Source organism: Melospiza georgiana, chromosome 2, assembly GCF_028018845.1.
Source record: "Melospiza georgiana isolate bMelGeo1 chromosome 2, bMelGeo1.pri, whole genome shotgun sequence".
Taxonomy (NCBI): Eukaryota; Metazoa; Chordata; class Aves; order Passeriformes; family Passerellidae; genus Melospiza; species Melospiza georgiana.
In genome coordinates, this window is record NC_080431.1 from 81820940 (window position 1) to 81834759 (window position 13820).

At 44.8% G+C, this 13820-nt stretch overlaps 2 protein-coding genes across 3 annotated transcripts in view; one reads left to right on the forward strand and one right to left on the reverse strand.

Annotated features, from left to right (window-relative positions):
• The first annotated feature begins 1436 nt into the window (after positions 1–1436).
• Positions 1437–4888, forward strand: DUSP12 (dual specificity phosphatase 12). The gene is made up of 6 exons (XM_058044945.1): positions 1437–1711; positions 1791–1904; positions 1988–2106; positions 3037–3133; positions 3519–3705; positions 4186–4888. The coding sequence occupies exons 1-6, from the start codon at positions 1443–1445 to the stop codon at positions 4345–4347; spliced, it is 948 nt and encodes a 315-aa protein (XP_057900928.1). The 5' UTR covers positions 1437–1442; the 3' UTR covers positions 4348–4888.
• A 143-nt stretch (positions 4889–5031) lies between these two features.
• Positions 5032–13820, reverse strand: part of ATP6V1A (ATPase H+ transporting V1 subunit A) — a 31570-nt gene continuing 22781 nt past the window's right edge. For both annotated transcript variants that reach the window (XM_058044944.1, XM_058044943.1), the window contains exons 11-15: positions 13387–13450; positions 12466–12669; positions 10461–10555; positions 9149–9320; positions 5032–7283 (exon numbers count right to left, since the gene is read on the reverse strand). In XM_058044944.1, coding sequence (XP_057900927.1) covers positions 7191–7283; positions 9149–9320; positions 10461–10555; positions 12466–12669; positions 13387–13450 — 628 coding nt within the window. In that variant the 3' untranslated portion in view covers positions 5032–7190. The remainder of the gene's footprint in view (positions 7284–9148; positions 9321–10460; positions 10556–12465; positions 12670–13386; positions 13451–13820) is intronic.

A 13820-nucleotide genomic window follows, 5' to 3' on the forward strand; every position in this document is an offset into this window, starting at 1 on the left:
CTGCCAAGTACCTCAGCAATGGGGAAAGGAAGAGAGCAACACACAGCCCCGAGTTTGGGATAAAAGGCTGCTGCGCCCTCCAAAACTCCAAGAAAGAAAACCCTGCGGGTGTGCACCCCAGTGAATTCTCCCTTTATTCGAATAAAGTTGCAGGACACATCTGTCTCCTTTTTAGACATAAACCTCTGGTGTTTGTGGATTTTCCTGACACCCCTAATGACCTTGACTTGATGTAGATGACCTTGGCTGGAACTTCTTTTAGGGCATGTGCTGTCGCTTCTTGTTAAATGGTGTGAAAAATGCGTATTTTATGATTGGCTTTTCACAAATATTAAATTGAATATTATATGTGTTGTGTCAGAAAGTAATGCAGTATTAATTCTCTTAAGTAGTGTGTTATATTTAGTTTTAGGTTATAACAAAATGTTAAAATAGAAACTGTGCTATGTAGGATACTTTTTTTCTAAAGAAAGGACTTGCACTGAGATAGCAGCCACAGGACACCTAAATCTTTCAGAGAAAGAGAATTTATTGCTCCATTGTCAGGAGAAATGAACTTCTTCCCTCCTCGCTCGGACAAGATGACGCCGTTAGGATTAAGAGGAAGAAGTCGAGGATGACCAGACGTAATCTTGTATTTGAATGGAATTTATGCATCATGTATGAGATGTATGAATATGCAACAGGTTATTGTTTTTAAGGGTTAATCCTCTGTTAATGTGTGTCCTTTTTCAGGCTTGCGCTGCCCAGAAAAAGGTACCCGGGCATCCGTAACTCTTTGTCTCTATTGTCTCATATTGTCCTAATTTAAATTGTCCAAATTATTATTACTTTAATTATATTGCTATTTTTATAACCATTTTATTACTATTAAACTTTTTAAAATTTTAAAAAGAAGTGATTGGCGTTTTTCACACATGGCTTTGCCACAAAAGCCACTATATTCCTCATTATCTCTTCATCCATTGGTTCCAGTTATATTTAGCATCCTGTGTGTCTACTTTCATACTCTTTTATCTATTTTGCTAGTTAGTATTTAAGTTCTATTTAGCAGCCTCAAGGGGAAATGAATATTTCCATTCTCTGTGTTGTCTGTCAGGAGTCTCCCTCACTGGAGATACTCCAGAACCGCCTGGACACAATCCTCTACCATGTGCTCTTGCACGACCCTGCTTGAGCAGGGAGGTTGGACCACTGTGGTCCCTTGCAACCTGACCGCTCCTGTGACACATATTTGTTTTCTGAGCATTTGTAAGGAGACAGAGGGGTGGGGGGGGGGTAAAAGACGAGTTAAGACAGACACATACACGCGGCGAGGAGAGAACCCGTAGGCACCGATAGCGGCACGACGATTGCTACGGAAATTAAACCTTCCACACTGCAAGGGAAGCGGAAAGCGGTGCCGCGCCGGGGGCGGCGCTTCCCTCCCGGCTCCCGCAGCCATGGCGGCTCCCGGCGGGATGGTGCCGGTGCTGGCGGGGCTCTACGTGGGCGGCGCGGACAGCTGCTCGTCCCCGGCGGCGCTGTCGGCGGCGGGGGTGGTGGCGGTGCTGACGGTGGACGCGGAGGAGCCGCCGGCCGTGCCGGGGCTGCGGGCCATGCACGTCCGGGCGCGGGACGAGCCCGGCGCGGACCTGCTGAGCCGCCTGGACGAGTGCGCCGCGTTCCTGGGCGCGGCCCGGGCGGGCGGCGGCGCCGCGCTCGTCCGCTGGTGAGCCCGGGGCCGCGGCGGGGCCCGGCGCTGCCCGCGGCCGCGGCGCTGCCGCTGACGGGCCGCGCTTGCCTTGCAGCCACGCCGGGGTGAGCCGCAGCGTGGCCGTGGTCGCCGCCTACCTGATGAAGACGCAGGGGCTGGGCTGGCAGGAGGCGCTCGCCGCCGTGAGGGCCGCCAAGCCGGACGCGCAGTGAGTGCCCGCCCGCACCCCGCGCACCCCCCGGGCCCGGCCAGCGCCCCCCTCACGCCGCTCTGCTCTCGGCCCCGCCGCAGGGTGAACCCGGGCTTCCAGGCGCAGCTGAAGCTCTACGAGGCCATGGGGTGCGCCGTGGACACCAGCAGCGCGCTCTACAAGCGGTACCGGCTGGAGATGCTCAGCCAGAGGCTCTCCGGTGAGTGGGAGCAGCGCGGGTGCGCGGAGCGGGCTCCCAGCAGGGGAACGGGCTGGAACAGGCTGTCCCGGAGTGAGCCCTGTCACAGGGGCTGGACTTCGAGTGTGGCCCTCAAAGGAGCCGAGCCTGCACTTGGCCAGGGCAAGCATTCGCGTCACACCAGCCCTAGAGAATCCCAGCTCATCAGTGGGGGGAAAGTGTGCCTTTGGGAGATGCGTGGGAAATAAGATCTGTAAGGAGCAAAGTGCAAAAAATGGTAAAGGTCAGTTTGATATATTTCGTGATTTTTACATCCCTGGCAAGGCAAACAGCATCCTCAGAAAATATGTCAATGTGATGAAAAAAAAAAAACATGCAAAACTTGAGATAAAGGTGAAATGCAGGTAATGAAGTAAATTTTCATACTTTAATTTGCAAGAGATACATGTGCATCTGTGTAATTTTATAATAAAATAATAATCTGTAGCTTTTCGTGCAAGATCTGAGTGTTGCATCACAGTACTGTTGCCCTTTATGTATCATTGTCCTTAGCAGTTTGCAAGCTGACTTTGTCAAATTGTCCCATTTGCAAGCTGACTTTCTGTATTTTGGACACTCAACAGTGGCACAACTACTCAGATACCTCCTCTACCTTAACTTTCACAAAGTTGAAGTAAGAACATAAAGCAAAATGTCATCATTTTACCATGGTTGAGGCCACAGTCTAGATTCCAGTTCCTTGCATTGAGCAAATCCCAGTCTTAGGCATGGTGGGATGAGGCTCTTTTGTTTTTAGCTTAATCTATTGGAATTTGTGAGAGAGCAAATGAAAGGAAAGAAGGTGGCTCCTACAGGCTGTGACTGGGGCAGAGGCACACTCCTGTCTCATTCCCAGGAATGCAGCGTGGCTGAGCTGACCTGATTCTCAACATGGTCCTGACCCCTCTGCAGAACCTCAAGACTTGCCCCAAGAAGTCTTTGCAGTTGATCCTACCACTACATGTCAAACATTGAACACAGAGGTTCTCTACAGATGCAGGAAATGCAGGTACTTTATATATTGAAAAAACATGTATTTTTATATATTTATAAAATACTTTCTATTTCTCCTTAAAACGTCATTGTGAAATCTACTCAAGGGTAGAATAACCAGTGTGAATCAATGGGCATGTCATTGTTGTCAGGTCATGGATGAGCTGATGCCTAAGTTTCCATGCTGTGTTTGCAAAAAAAAAAAATTGAGAGTACAAAATTTTTGTTCCCTGGAGTGGTGCTTGTGAACCTTCCAGACTAATAAGAAATTGTCGGATTTGTGCTCCTGTTTAAATATTCAGAGTCAGGAGGCCCACATCCTTATTTTCTGTTGTCTGTAGATTTGCCCGGTTAAAAAACCTGTTTGTTTTACTTCTTTTTTCCCATGTCCCGGAGGGCAGACGCGCTCTGTTCCGTAGCTCCAGCATTTTGTCCCACACGGAAGGAGTGGGACCGACAGCCTTTGCCCACAAGAGGCTAACAGAGTCTGCACGGCTTTCTGGGAACGGCCAGGAAAAGTGCACCTCCTACTTCATCGAGCCCGTGCAGTGGATGGAGCCGGCATTGCTCGGAGTAATGGAAGGACAGGTGAAATGGAGCATGTGCTTTTGAGTCTTTGCATTGTTGGTTTGGAGTGTTTTTTTTTTCCAAAGGCAGAATTGTGTTTCTTCCCCAAAAGGAAAACCCCCACACAAGGTCCTAGGCCTCCCCAGCCTTTTTGATGTAAATTTTGCAGTTTATGGGCAGATGCTTAAATGTAAAATACTCTTTCACAAGGAAACTGCTCTGCTTGAGCTGACAATAGCAGCCAGGATCTTGGAGAGGGTTTATCTGCTGTTTGTTTCTATTATGAGAAAGATTTGTGTCACTTCAGAATCCTGTTGTGGTCTCAGGCTGACCGAGTCCTTTGGACCCTGGTAAAACTGTCTTGGAATCCCACCAGATCTCAGCACAGCTGCCTGCTACACCCCAGGGCTAAAGAGCCCTTCTAATTTGGCTTTTTGGCCTGTTTCTAACTAGGTCCACATCAACACATGTCTTAGACTGAGTCCTGGGTTTTTCTTGCAGCTTCTGTGTCCCAAATGCTCATCAAAGCTGGGCTCCTTCAGCTGGAGGGGGGACCAGTGTTCCTGCGGCCGCTGGGTGACACCGGCCTTCCAGATCCACAAAAGTCGAGTGGATGAAGTGAGGACATTGCCTGTTGGTAACTTCCAGACTGCCAAAACCTGAACTCATTGCTTCACTTCGTGGATTTCGTAACATCTACTGAGAACTATTAGTCCATGGTTGCCAGGAAATGAGTTTATGACTTCCAACCCTTTGTGAGGTGGCGGAATTACTTGAACACCTTCAGCTTGATGTGTCTCTTAATATATTCTATGAAATACCAGAACACTTTCTTCAAAGAGGTGTTACAGAGTGGTCAAATTTAAAAAATGGGCCAAATGTGATGTTTTTAGTGTATTCTTCATTTATGTGTTGCTGTTCACAGAAGGTCTCAACTCCTTATTCAAAAGGAGTTGCTGTGGGCAGTAGTGCTGCTCAACTTCTGATCCAAAGTGCCAAGTGCCCTCAAATGGTACAATTACAGGTGTTTGCATGCGTGGCAGCAAAAGGCAAACTTAGTTATACTTTTATTCTGTTAAAGTACTGCTAAAAATACCTGCCCCAAGAATATTTACTACTTGTAACTCTTTCATGTAACGTGTGAGGAGATTGTGCAAGCTGTAATGGAATGGGAGAACTGAAGTAAAGAGTCCATGCCAAATAACTGCTTGCAGTTTTGAAGAAATCCTTAAAGCGATGAAGTAATTTTTTCTAAGCAAGCTGTCACCTTTTGTGATGGGCTGCTGTGTACACCACTGTTTAGCATAGGTTTGGTTTGACATAAAAAAAATTAGGACAGATAAAACCTAATTTAAATCAATTTTATTTTCATTGACTTGAACAATTTTTTTAATTTATTTTTTTACACAATTTCCAGCAACGTACATTATGAAATATACAAGATAAAGTAGGTGGTGGGGTTCTGCCCATGTTGTAATTCCTCCCACAGCTGTGGAAGGAAGATTTGCAGGACACAGTGAACATCAGAATCTCAACACTGAAAACAGACACAAAACAAAAAGGACAAAAATATATATGAAACTTTGAACTGGTCACACTTCAGGGCCAGGTACAGCACAATAAATATTAGAACTGCATTATCTTAGACATCTTCTGTAAAGTTTATAACATCCTCTATTTAAAGAGATAAGAACATCTGGTTTCTAGCATGAAATGCTACATTGTACAGTGGTGAAGGGTACAAACGATGAGCCCAGCAAGGGCTTGGATGGTGACTACTCATTCACACATGCTCGTTGATAAAATAAGCAGCATACACCAAAAGTTTAGTGAGCTGTAAACTTAAGCGTTCACTACCAGAATATCAGCCGCAGGAGCAGTTTCTTTTTGGGAGAACCAAAAATAGTCAATCCCTTTAAGTTTCAGCTGGGCTCTCCCCTGACAAACAGTGGGTTGATACCATAATGGAAGTGGCAGCATTTGGTCCGTAGCACAAGATCCCTTTGCATCACTACTGTTCAAAGCTGGCGCCGGTGGAAATACTTCAGTGCAGAGTTAACGCTCACGCAGGCATGGTGTCACCAACAGCAGGTGCTGTCTCAGGACTAACAAAGCAGTAGGTGGCAGCTGGAACCCAGCTGGGCACGGCATGCCACCTGACACAATCGAGAGGGAGAGACTGGAGAGGATGCCAGCATCTCTCTCTCTCGCACTCTGGAGCAATGGGATGAGTGCTGGGCTCGGGGAGTTTGACAGAAAGGCTGCGCTCTGCTCATTCCTCATCTCAGTCTAGTTTTACCAATACAAAAAGCCCAAGAGACAGCAGTTTCAGCTGCTTGACAGAGTGCTTCCAGAGCACAGAGCAGAAGACCAGAGCCACTGGTTTCTCTTGCATCGTAATCAACAAGGCAGGAGTAAATACATTTTGTACTTGTCAACCTTCCCCCGTTCATCCCCTGCCCCCAGCTGAGCATCATACATTCCTCTTACACAAGAGCTGGGGACCTTCTGTGCCACCACCCAACAGGCCAGGTGAGCACAGGTGGAGGAAGAAGGCTAAGCACGTGCTTTCCTTTCCTTGGCATAACCTGGGCATTGCACTGGGGGCAACTGCACTGGCAGAGCACCACCAAGGAAGGACCACGCTGTGGTCAGCACGTGTGGCATCACTGTACCTTGCCAACCATGCCCTGCAGTACATGGCAGCTTCACAAGCTTCACAAAGTAAAGCAGCTGAGTGTCAGGAAATTTACGGGATGAACAGGAGCCAGAAGGTAAAATTCTGCTGGAAGCTGAGCACCTGTGGCTGTGATTTTAGCTGATGCTGAGTCCAACAGTCCTATCTGTATTAAGCAGGAAGATAAAATTGTATTTCTCCAGTGTACAAAATTATACCAGTCGCTTGCATATGCTTATCTTCTAGTTAGTCCCTTCTTGAAGAGGACCAGAACTACCACATTTCAGTACCAAAAGACTCAGCTGAGAGTCTCAGAAATGATAGAGTAGTGAAGAATTTTTGGTTGTGTCAACATGTCATCAGAATATGGTCAGAAATTTTGTTTGAGAACAGGGAGTTCTATGTCTGATAGTCACTTAGCAAAGTGGCAGGTGTAAATGCCCTTCCCACTGCCAGCTCGCAATGTACTGCATGAAGACCTACACCTCCTCTGCCAGTGCAGCTCAACTGGTTACACCCCGAGGTGAGAGACTGGTTACCAGGAGAGCTGGGAGAGGAAAGGTGACATTTTTCCCACCCTAGAAGTGTACAACAGCATTTCCTCACTCAGCCAGGCCCATTCACACATCACTCACCAGACACACAAAGCAATGCCAAATACAAACTAAGAGGAATGTTTCTTGTAAAGACACTCTCTGAGTATGAACAGGGGAAACACAGGGTTATTTATCAACTCAAGTACTGTTGCATCATTCTTGTAAGGTAGGGAAGCAGAGGAGCTGAGATGAGGAACTGAGAGGACAAACTGGAGTGGTCACAGAGGTCGAGTCTACTCTTCCAGATTTCGAAACGCATTCTGCATATCCTCAAACAGCTGAGCATAGTCCGCCTTGATTTTTGTTTCACCATCTTTGACAGGGTCCTGAAAGAACACAGCAAGTAAACAGATCCATCAGGAAAAGCCCATGATAATTAAGTCAGCCCTGGTTTGCCACTGCTGCAACCTCTTGACTCGGGATCAACACTTGCCAACTGCAGAGCAGGCACTGTAGCTCTGTCTTTGCATCCTCTCTGTCTCACCAACAGCCACAGGGTTTAAATCTCTTTCTCTTCCCACATTAGTGAGCAGGCAGAATGGGTACTGGAAAGAGATTTTTTTTTCTCATGAGCAGTGGTTACTGCACTGTAAAGCAATTGATTTGGAAAGCTATCAAAACCACTGAGGGTCTTGGTTAATGCTGTGTGATTTGAGAGCTGCAGTGATTAATACCAGCTCCTATGCCCACACCAAATGCAGTGCATCCCCAGTAAGTGGAAGAGTTACTCTGCAATTACTTAGAGGTTGTTTGGTTCAAATTAAAATGTATTGTGTAACCACGAAAATCCCAAAAGTAGCTTTGTACAGTTTCATTTTCTCAGAATATTTTTTATGAAAAACAAAGGCAAAAAATTTATCAGCTTTGCTCTGAGGCTGCAAGCCTTTCTCTGCAAGAAGCATTCATTAACTGTCAGGCTGTGAAATCTGTTCAATGTCTTCACCATGCTCCTCTGAGTGCTAAGATCCTCTGGATCAGTGCAACTCTTGGTAAACACAGAGGCCTTACACATGTGGATGCACTGTTTCTTACATTGTGTCTCCAAAGTACCCAAACCACAGGATGCAGGACATCTGAATCCTCACACCTGTCAGACTGTGACCTGGGGAATACAATTTTCCTTCAATAACTATTAGAGGTCCAGCTCCACTTAACATATATTCACTCTCTGGATTCCCATTTTCAGCCATGCTGTCCACTGCTCTGCTGTACTATGGGTGCCTGTTGGTGGGCCAGGGTTTGTAGGGAGTGTTTTAATTATTCTATCTACATCAGCAGCTCTCAAAGACGCTCATGTCCCCAAGGGCATCTTGTTATTTTCTTGATGCTTTGAGAATATATACCAGGAACCCATGTACTGCAGAAACAAGCCAGTACCCTGCAGGAACAGAATACATTGGCATGGCAGAATATTTAATTCTACATGTGTTTAATCCACTGCTACTTGTTCTCCAAAGATTTGCAGTATTGACTTACATGAGTTTTAACAGAGTAAGCATTTCATTTCATAGAGATCAGTCAGTATCACAGGTTACCACTGTCCTACCAGTAACTGCTACACCAGCATGCTCTGGAGGAGTTTTAGTAAAGCAGTACCCTAAAATGACAGCTACTGAAGTTACCCAGAGCAGGTGCTCCAATTCACTTGTTTTGTCTTAAGCCTGTGCTAAAGTTCCTCCTCCCTTCCTCTCCTCACTTTGAGCGGTCTCCCTTAAGTTTAAATCCACGAGAAACTGAATGATAAAAATATTAACTGAGCTATTGTAAATAGAAGTTAAGGAAAGAAACACTCCTGCAATAACATATGACATGTCCCATGTTTGGCTTCAGGCTGCTTCTCTCTGATAATAGTCTCCTTAGAACATGTTATAATATTTTTACAGAATTTTATCACAAAACCTCCAAAGCAAATTGGAAAAGATGCTTGTACTGTTACCATGACTATATGTAACATAAAAGAGAGTGCTGAAGGTGGGGTTGCCAAGTCTGTGTGCAGTCAGCATCAGCTGACTGGCTTTCTGCACTGACCTCTGCTCACAAAACAATTCTTTACTATCTTCAAAGTGTTGGCAAAGAGTCTCTGTTCACAGACCTTTATCAAAGCTCTTTGGTGTGTTTACCACTTAGTCAGTCTTCCAGAGGCCCTGAAAGCTCACAGAAAGCAGGACAACCCAGTTCCTTACAAGCATACCTTGAACTTCATGGAGGTAAGTCTGTAGAGGATTTCGCTCATGTTCTCTCGGATGATGGACCACGTGATCTTATTGTCACTCTGAGCTGTGGTTTCTACAGCACGGCGTGCCATGTCATAGAATGCAATCATGTTGGAAAGCATTCCCACTGTTTTATAGAAAGGGCAGAACCTGATGGAATAGAAGAGGACCTGTCAGGCGTCTTGGAACAGTTTTCAGCATCCTTCCCTGACAGAAAGAGTGCCAGCCTGCTTTACTCCAGGGATTTTTAATGGATACTGCCAAAGGAGAGGGGCTGCCTCAAATACATCCCACATTTTTAAATGGTCAAATTGCAGGCCAAGATAATCATCCTGAAGCTGACTGAAGTTGAGGTTTCTGAAGCAGTACCCAAACATTCAGGCAAAACAGGAGTGAACAGGAACTGCTGCTCTACAAGTCTCACATTTCAATCTGTGCCAATGCTAACAAGTAAAGGAAAACAATGAGCAGCCAACAGAATTCCTCCTTCCTGTTTTGTCCATCAAGGGAGCAGGCTTCCTCCTAACAGGCTGGGATGACAGCTCTGCAAGTTTCTTTGCTCACAGGAAAAAGGAGTTTGTCTATGACAGGAGCACTTCATGCAGTTCCATTTTTAATGGGTAGGTGAGTGCCATAAAAGGCACCTCATTATTATTTATGTGCTACTTCCTGTGCTTCCTATAGCATACACACATAGCTGTCCTAGTAACCTGATCAAAGGCACTCACTGTTACAAAATGATGGATGTTGACATTTCTAGTGATGAACTACTCAAGACTTCCTGATCTACCTGGGCTGGGGAGTGAGATGAAGAACAAAAAGGTCCCTTGTCAGGCTGTTAAAACACAAGGATAGCACGGAAAGAAGAAAAGTTCACTAGGGAGAGAGTGAGGGTTTTTTTGATGGATCAAACTTACTCAAGAATTATGCAACAGTAACTGAAAGCAGATTCTTGCAGTCCCCTGTGTATTGATGGAATAAACAGGAAGACTTTGGATGTTGTCTGTGAAAATAAAGCAGTCCTGTCCTTCTCCTCACATGTTGTACTGCAGAAACATTGGCTAACAGAACAATAGAGGAGGACCTGGGAACCCCAAAGGGATCTGCTTTCAGAAGGGGTCTGCATGCCAATCTGACAATGTGAATGCACTGCTGAATGAGTTACCTAAGCACAGTTCTTCAAATTCTTTACAGACAGTAACGTGAATTTCTGCACTGGTCAGCTTCCATGTGAAATAACTATCAATCCAGACTGCACAGGAATAAAAGGCCAGAGCAGTCAGATCTCACCTGTCATAAGGCGTGTAACCATTCTGCTGCAAGAAGTCATCTTTGATCAGCTTGGCAACCTCCAAGGTAATTTTATCTGTTTCTGCCAAGGAAGCCTAGAAAAATAAGGTAAACAGCTAGTTTAGTACTCATGTTCATGAAAACACAGAATGTCCTGGCCAAGAACAGCTGTCTTTCAGTACCTGTGTTCCCACCCTCCTAAGACAGGATTAAGCAGAAGTGTCTTTTGGGTATTTCTCACTCCCTGCTATAGAACAGCCAATTTAACTGATTGCCACATCAAGATGGGCCAAACAGTCAGTAAGTCTGCTTTAGGTCTATCTGATGATAAAGGGAACTTCCTTCCCACTGTTTAAAACCATGGAAAAGCCACCAGACACTGAAGATGCACATGGCTTTGTTATGAGATACATTGAAACATCATCCTCCTACATAATGAGAAATTCATTTTTACCCTCCTCAACTCTTACAGAAGAAAGGCTAGCTCTCAGCATGCTAGATAAAGAAGCAAGCTAAAGGATTTGGTACTAGTCTGCACTGTTACCAATGTTCTTTTCCCACCTGGCATTCAAGAAAAGAAAAGGATTTGATGAAAATGCCTCTCAGACTCCACAGGAAAGCCACAACTGCTGCACACTACTGCTCTTGGCACCACTTGGCTCTTGGTTGCTCTTCTCTACCTTCATCATCCTTTTGCTAAAGAGGTTTGATTAAGCTTTAAGTAGCCCATCTTGCTTTCTAGACTGAAAGTTTTGGATCTTCTTTCATGAGGAGACTGACAGAATTCAGAATTCATTTCTAAAAAGAAAAAACTACACCGACTGTACTTCCACAATTCCCCCTTTCCAAAGGTTTGTTGCGGTTGTTAGCCAAGCCCTGACAGAAAGGAACTGTCAAAGATAACATCTCTGAGAAAAAAATCACCAGTTCCAGTAATTCTATGGTGAGAACAATGCCTAGTCACAAGTACTGGCTTATGAATATCCCTTCCACACCAAGGACCTTATCCTACCCTGCTTTACAAACCACTCTTCTAGAAGATGGTTGTGTAAATAGAGAACTGCAGAAAGACTTATGACCCCACTTCCTTTTCTTCAAAGACACATCAAGAGAAGAGAGCTCTACTAGGCAAGATGTGATTAAAGGTCTCATCTTGGTGGGACTAGAACGTCAGCAAGCTTCTTCCATGTAACTGTATTTAATACATGTTACTACACACTGCTACAGCTCTGTAAATCACAATAGTTCATCTGAGCATCACAGAATTAAAGTACTGTCAAGTATGTGCCAGGAACCTGCCAATTATCATATTTACAGTGCTAAGCTGAAACACAGTTTTCACTGGGTCCTTTCTGAGAGCTTTCAATGGAAATTTTCCTATCCAAGTTTAGCTTTTCTTCAAAACATTGAAGTGAAAAAAGGAAATTAAAGCTTGCCTGCAAAATGGAGCCATATGTCACAGGTTTCCAAAAGAAAAAACAGATAATCACAAGTTCTTTAAAAAGCAGACTTCACATTGCTTCTACAGGCCAACTTGTAAACGCCAACACCTCAGTCCTGCAGCTGGCAACATGGTTTCTAATAAAGTGTAACCCTTCAGATGACTTCAACAGTAAAGATGGGTTTGCATAATTTTTCTACAAACACTGCTTCCAATGGAATAGTACTTTAAATTGCAGCAAAGGGCATTTCAGCAATAGAAATGAACAGAATAGAACACTACAGCAAGTGAACTTTAAAGCAAGCAGTAGATGTCTCAATATCATTTACATGAGAAAAGCAGCGCCAAGCCAAGGTTTAGCAAATCTGAAAAACTATTTGTCTTTAGAAGTCAAACAATATGTAGGAAAGTTGGAATAAAACGCAGTTTGAGGTGAGAGAGTCTGACATCTCCCAGTGATCTTCTGTGTGAAATGCAGTATCCATCAGGTCAGCTCTAAGATATGGTCAAAAGCCAGCACTACTCATAAAGAAATGGAGGATGACACCACATTTCATCACTCACCTTGCCAACAAGCTGCACAATCTCTGCAAGGTCCTCTTCCTCCTGCAGGATCTCTTTGGCCTTTGTCCTGAGAGGGACAAATTCTGTGAAATGTTTGTCATAGTACTCGTCCAGGGCTCGCGTGTATTTGCTGTAGCTGATCAGCCAGTTCACAGATGGGAAGTGCTTGCGCTGGGCCAGCTTCTTATCCAGGCCCCAGAAAACCTGCCAGGAGCCACAAAGGTCAATCAGCTCTCCAAATCAAAAGTGAATTAAAATAATTAAAGGCAATTAAAAAAAATAAAGAGAGGAAGTCAAGCAAGTTGGAGTTAATGCAGCATAGCAAAGGCTTCACAAATGGAAGCCTGGGAGCCTGGTAACTATAGCAGTGACATTCAAACAACACTTCTCAAAAAATGACAACTTCTAAGCTGAGTTCAGATTTATTCAGCTTGAGACTGCTCATGAGGGGGCACTTAGCCACAGCAATGTCAGTATTGGAGTCTATGTAAAGCAGAGACCAAATAGATTGTAACTGCTTTTCCCAAAACTGCAAACAGTTGCAAGACACTCCCAGTCAGCTCCTCTGAGGATTTTTTGTGGTTTCAAAGCACCTATATTAAGAGTGGTCTGCTCTCCATCTCAGCTGGAACAGATACATTTGCAGTGCAGCTCAATGGGTAGCACTTAGAAAGCACACAGACATCTCTGAGCAGGCAGTGTTGGAAGGAATTGCTGCCTTCCAAAGGGATCTCAAACACATCAGTTTGAGACCATCTCACAAGGTGGCCTTTCACAGTGTTACAACATTTTCCAAAACACCCTACAATGCTGCCTGTGTCAAATCAAAGCTCACCCCAGCCACTGGCACAAATGTGCTGAAGTACAAGCATTTGGAGTCTAACAAAGTGGACAGAAGAGCTGCAACATCGTGAGACGTACCTGAACAATGCCCAGGGTAGCAGATGTGACAGGATCAGAGAAGTCACCGCCTGGGGGAGAGACACTGAGCAGGAAGAGATAGGGAAAGGTTATCAGAGTGGCTTTCACAGTTCAAACTGAAGTATTGAACATATGACTGACTGCACAGCTCAGTGCAGAGAAACCAGAAAACTCAACATGATTTCAAGTAAATAACAGATTGCAATGTGTTTGCACAAAGTGCTTGATGCATACCCACACAGGGGTAATATCAAGCATACCATGAAATAGTTACATCAGTGACAGATTGACAGTATTAAGGTGTAATTTCAGTCATGTTAGCTGCAGGTAGTAACTCCAACTTGGATCATCAAACCTGTCTCAACTAGAACAGATTCAGTAAGAGTGGTGATAGAACATAATGAATACATAGTGCAGTGATTTTACAGAAAACA

Bases quoted from the DNA above. Each gene is read 5' to 3' on its own strand.
- DUSP12 (XM_058044945.1), top strand. From the start codon at position 1,443: ATGGCGGCTCCCGGCGGGATGGTGCCGGTGCTGGCGGGGCTCTACGTG. The intron at 3,134-3,518 runs GTACTTTATATA...CCCGGAGGGCAG, and splicing joins TACAGATGCAGGAAATGCAG to ACGCGCTCTGTTCCGTAGCT. The intron at 3,706-4,185 runs GTGAAATGGAGC...TTTTTCTTGCAG, and splicing joins TCGGAGTAATGGAAGGACAG to CTTCTGTGTCCCAAATGCTC.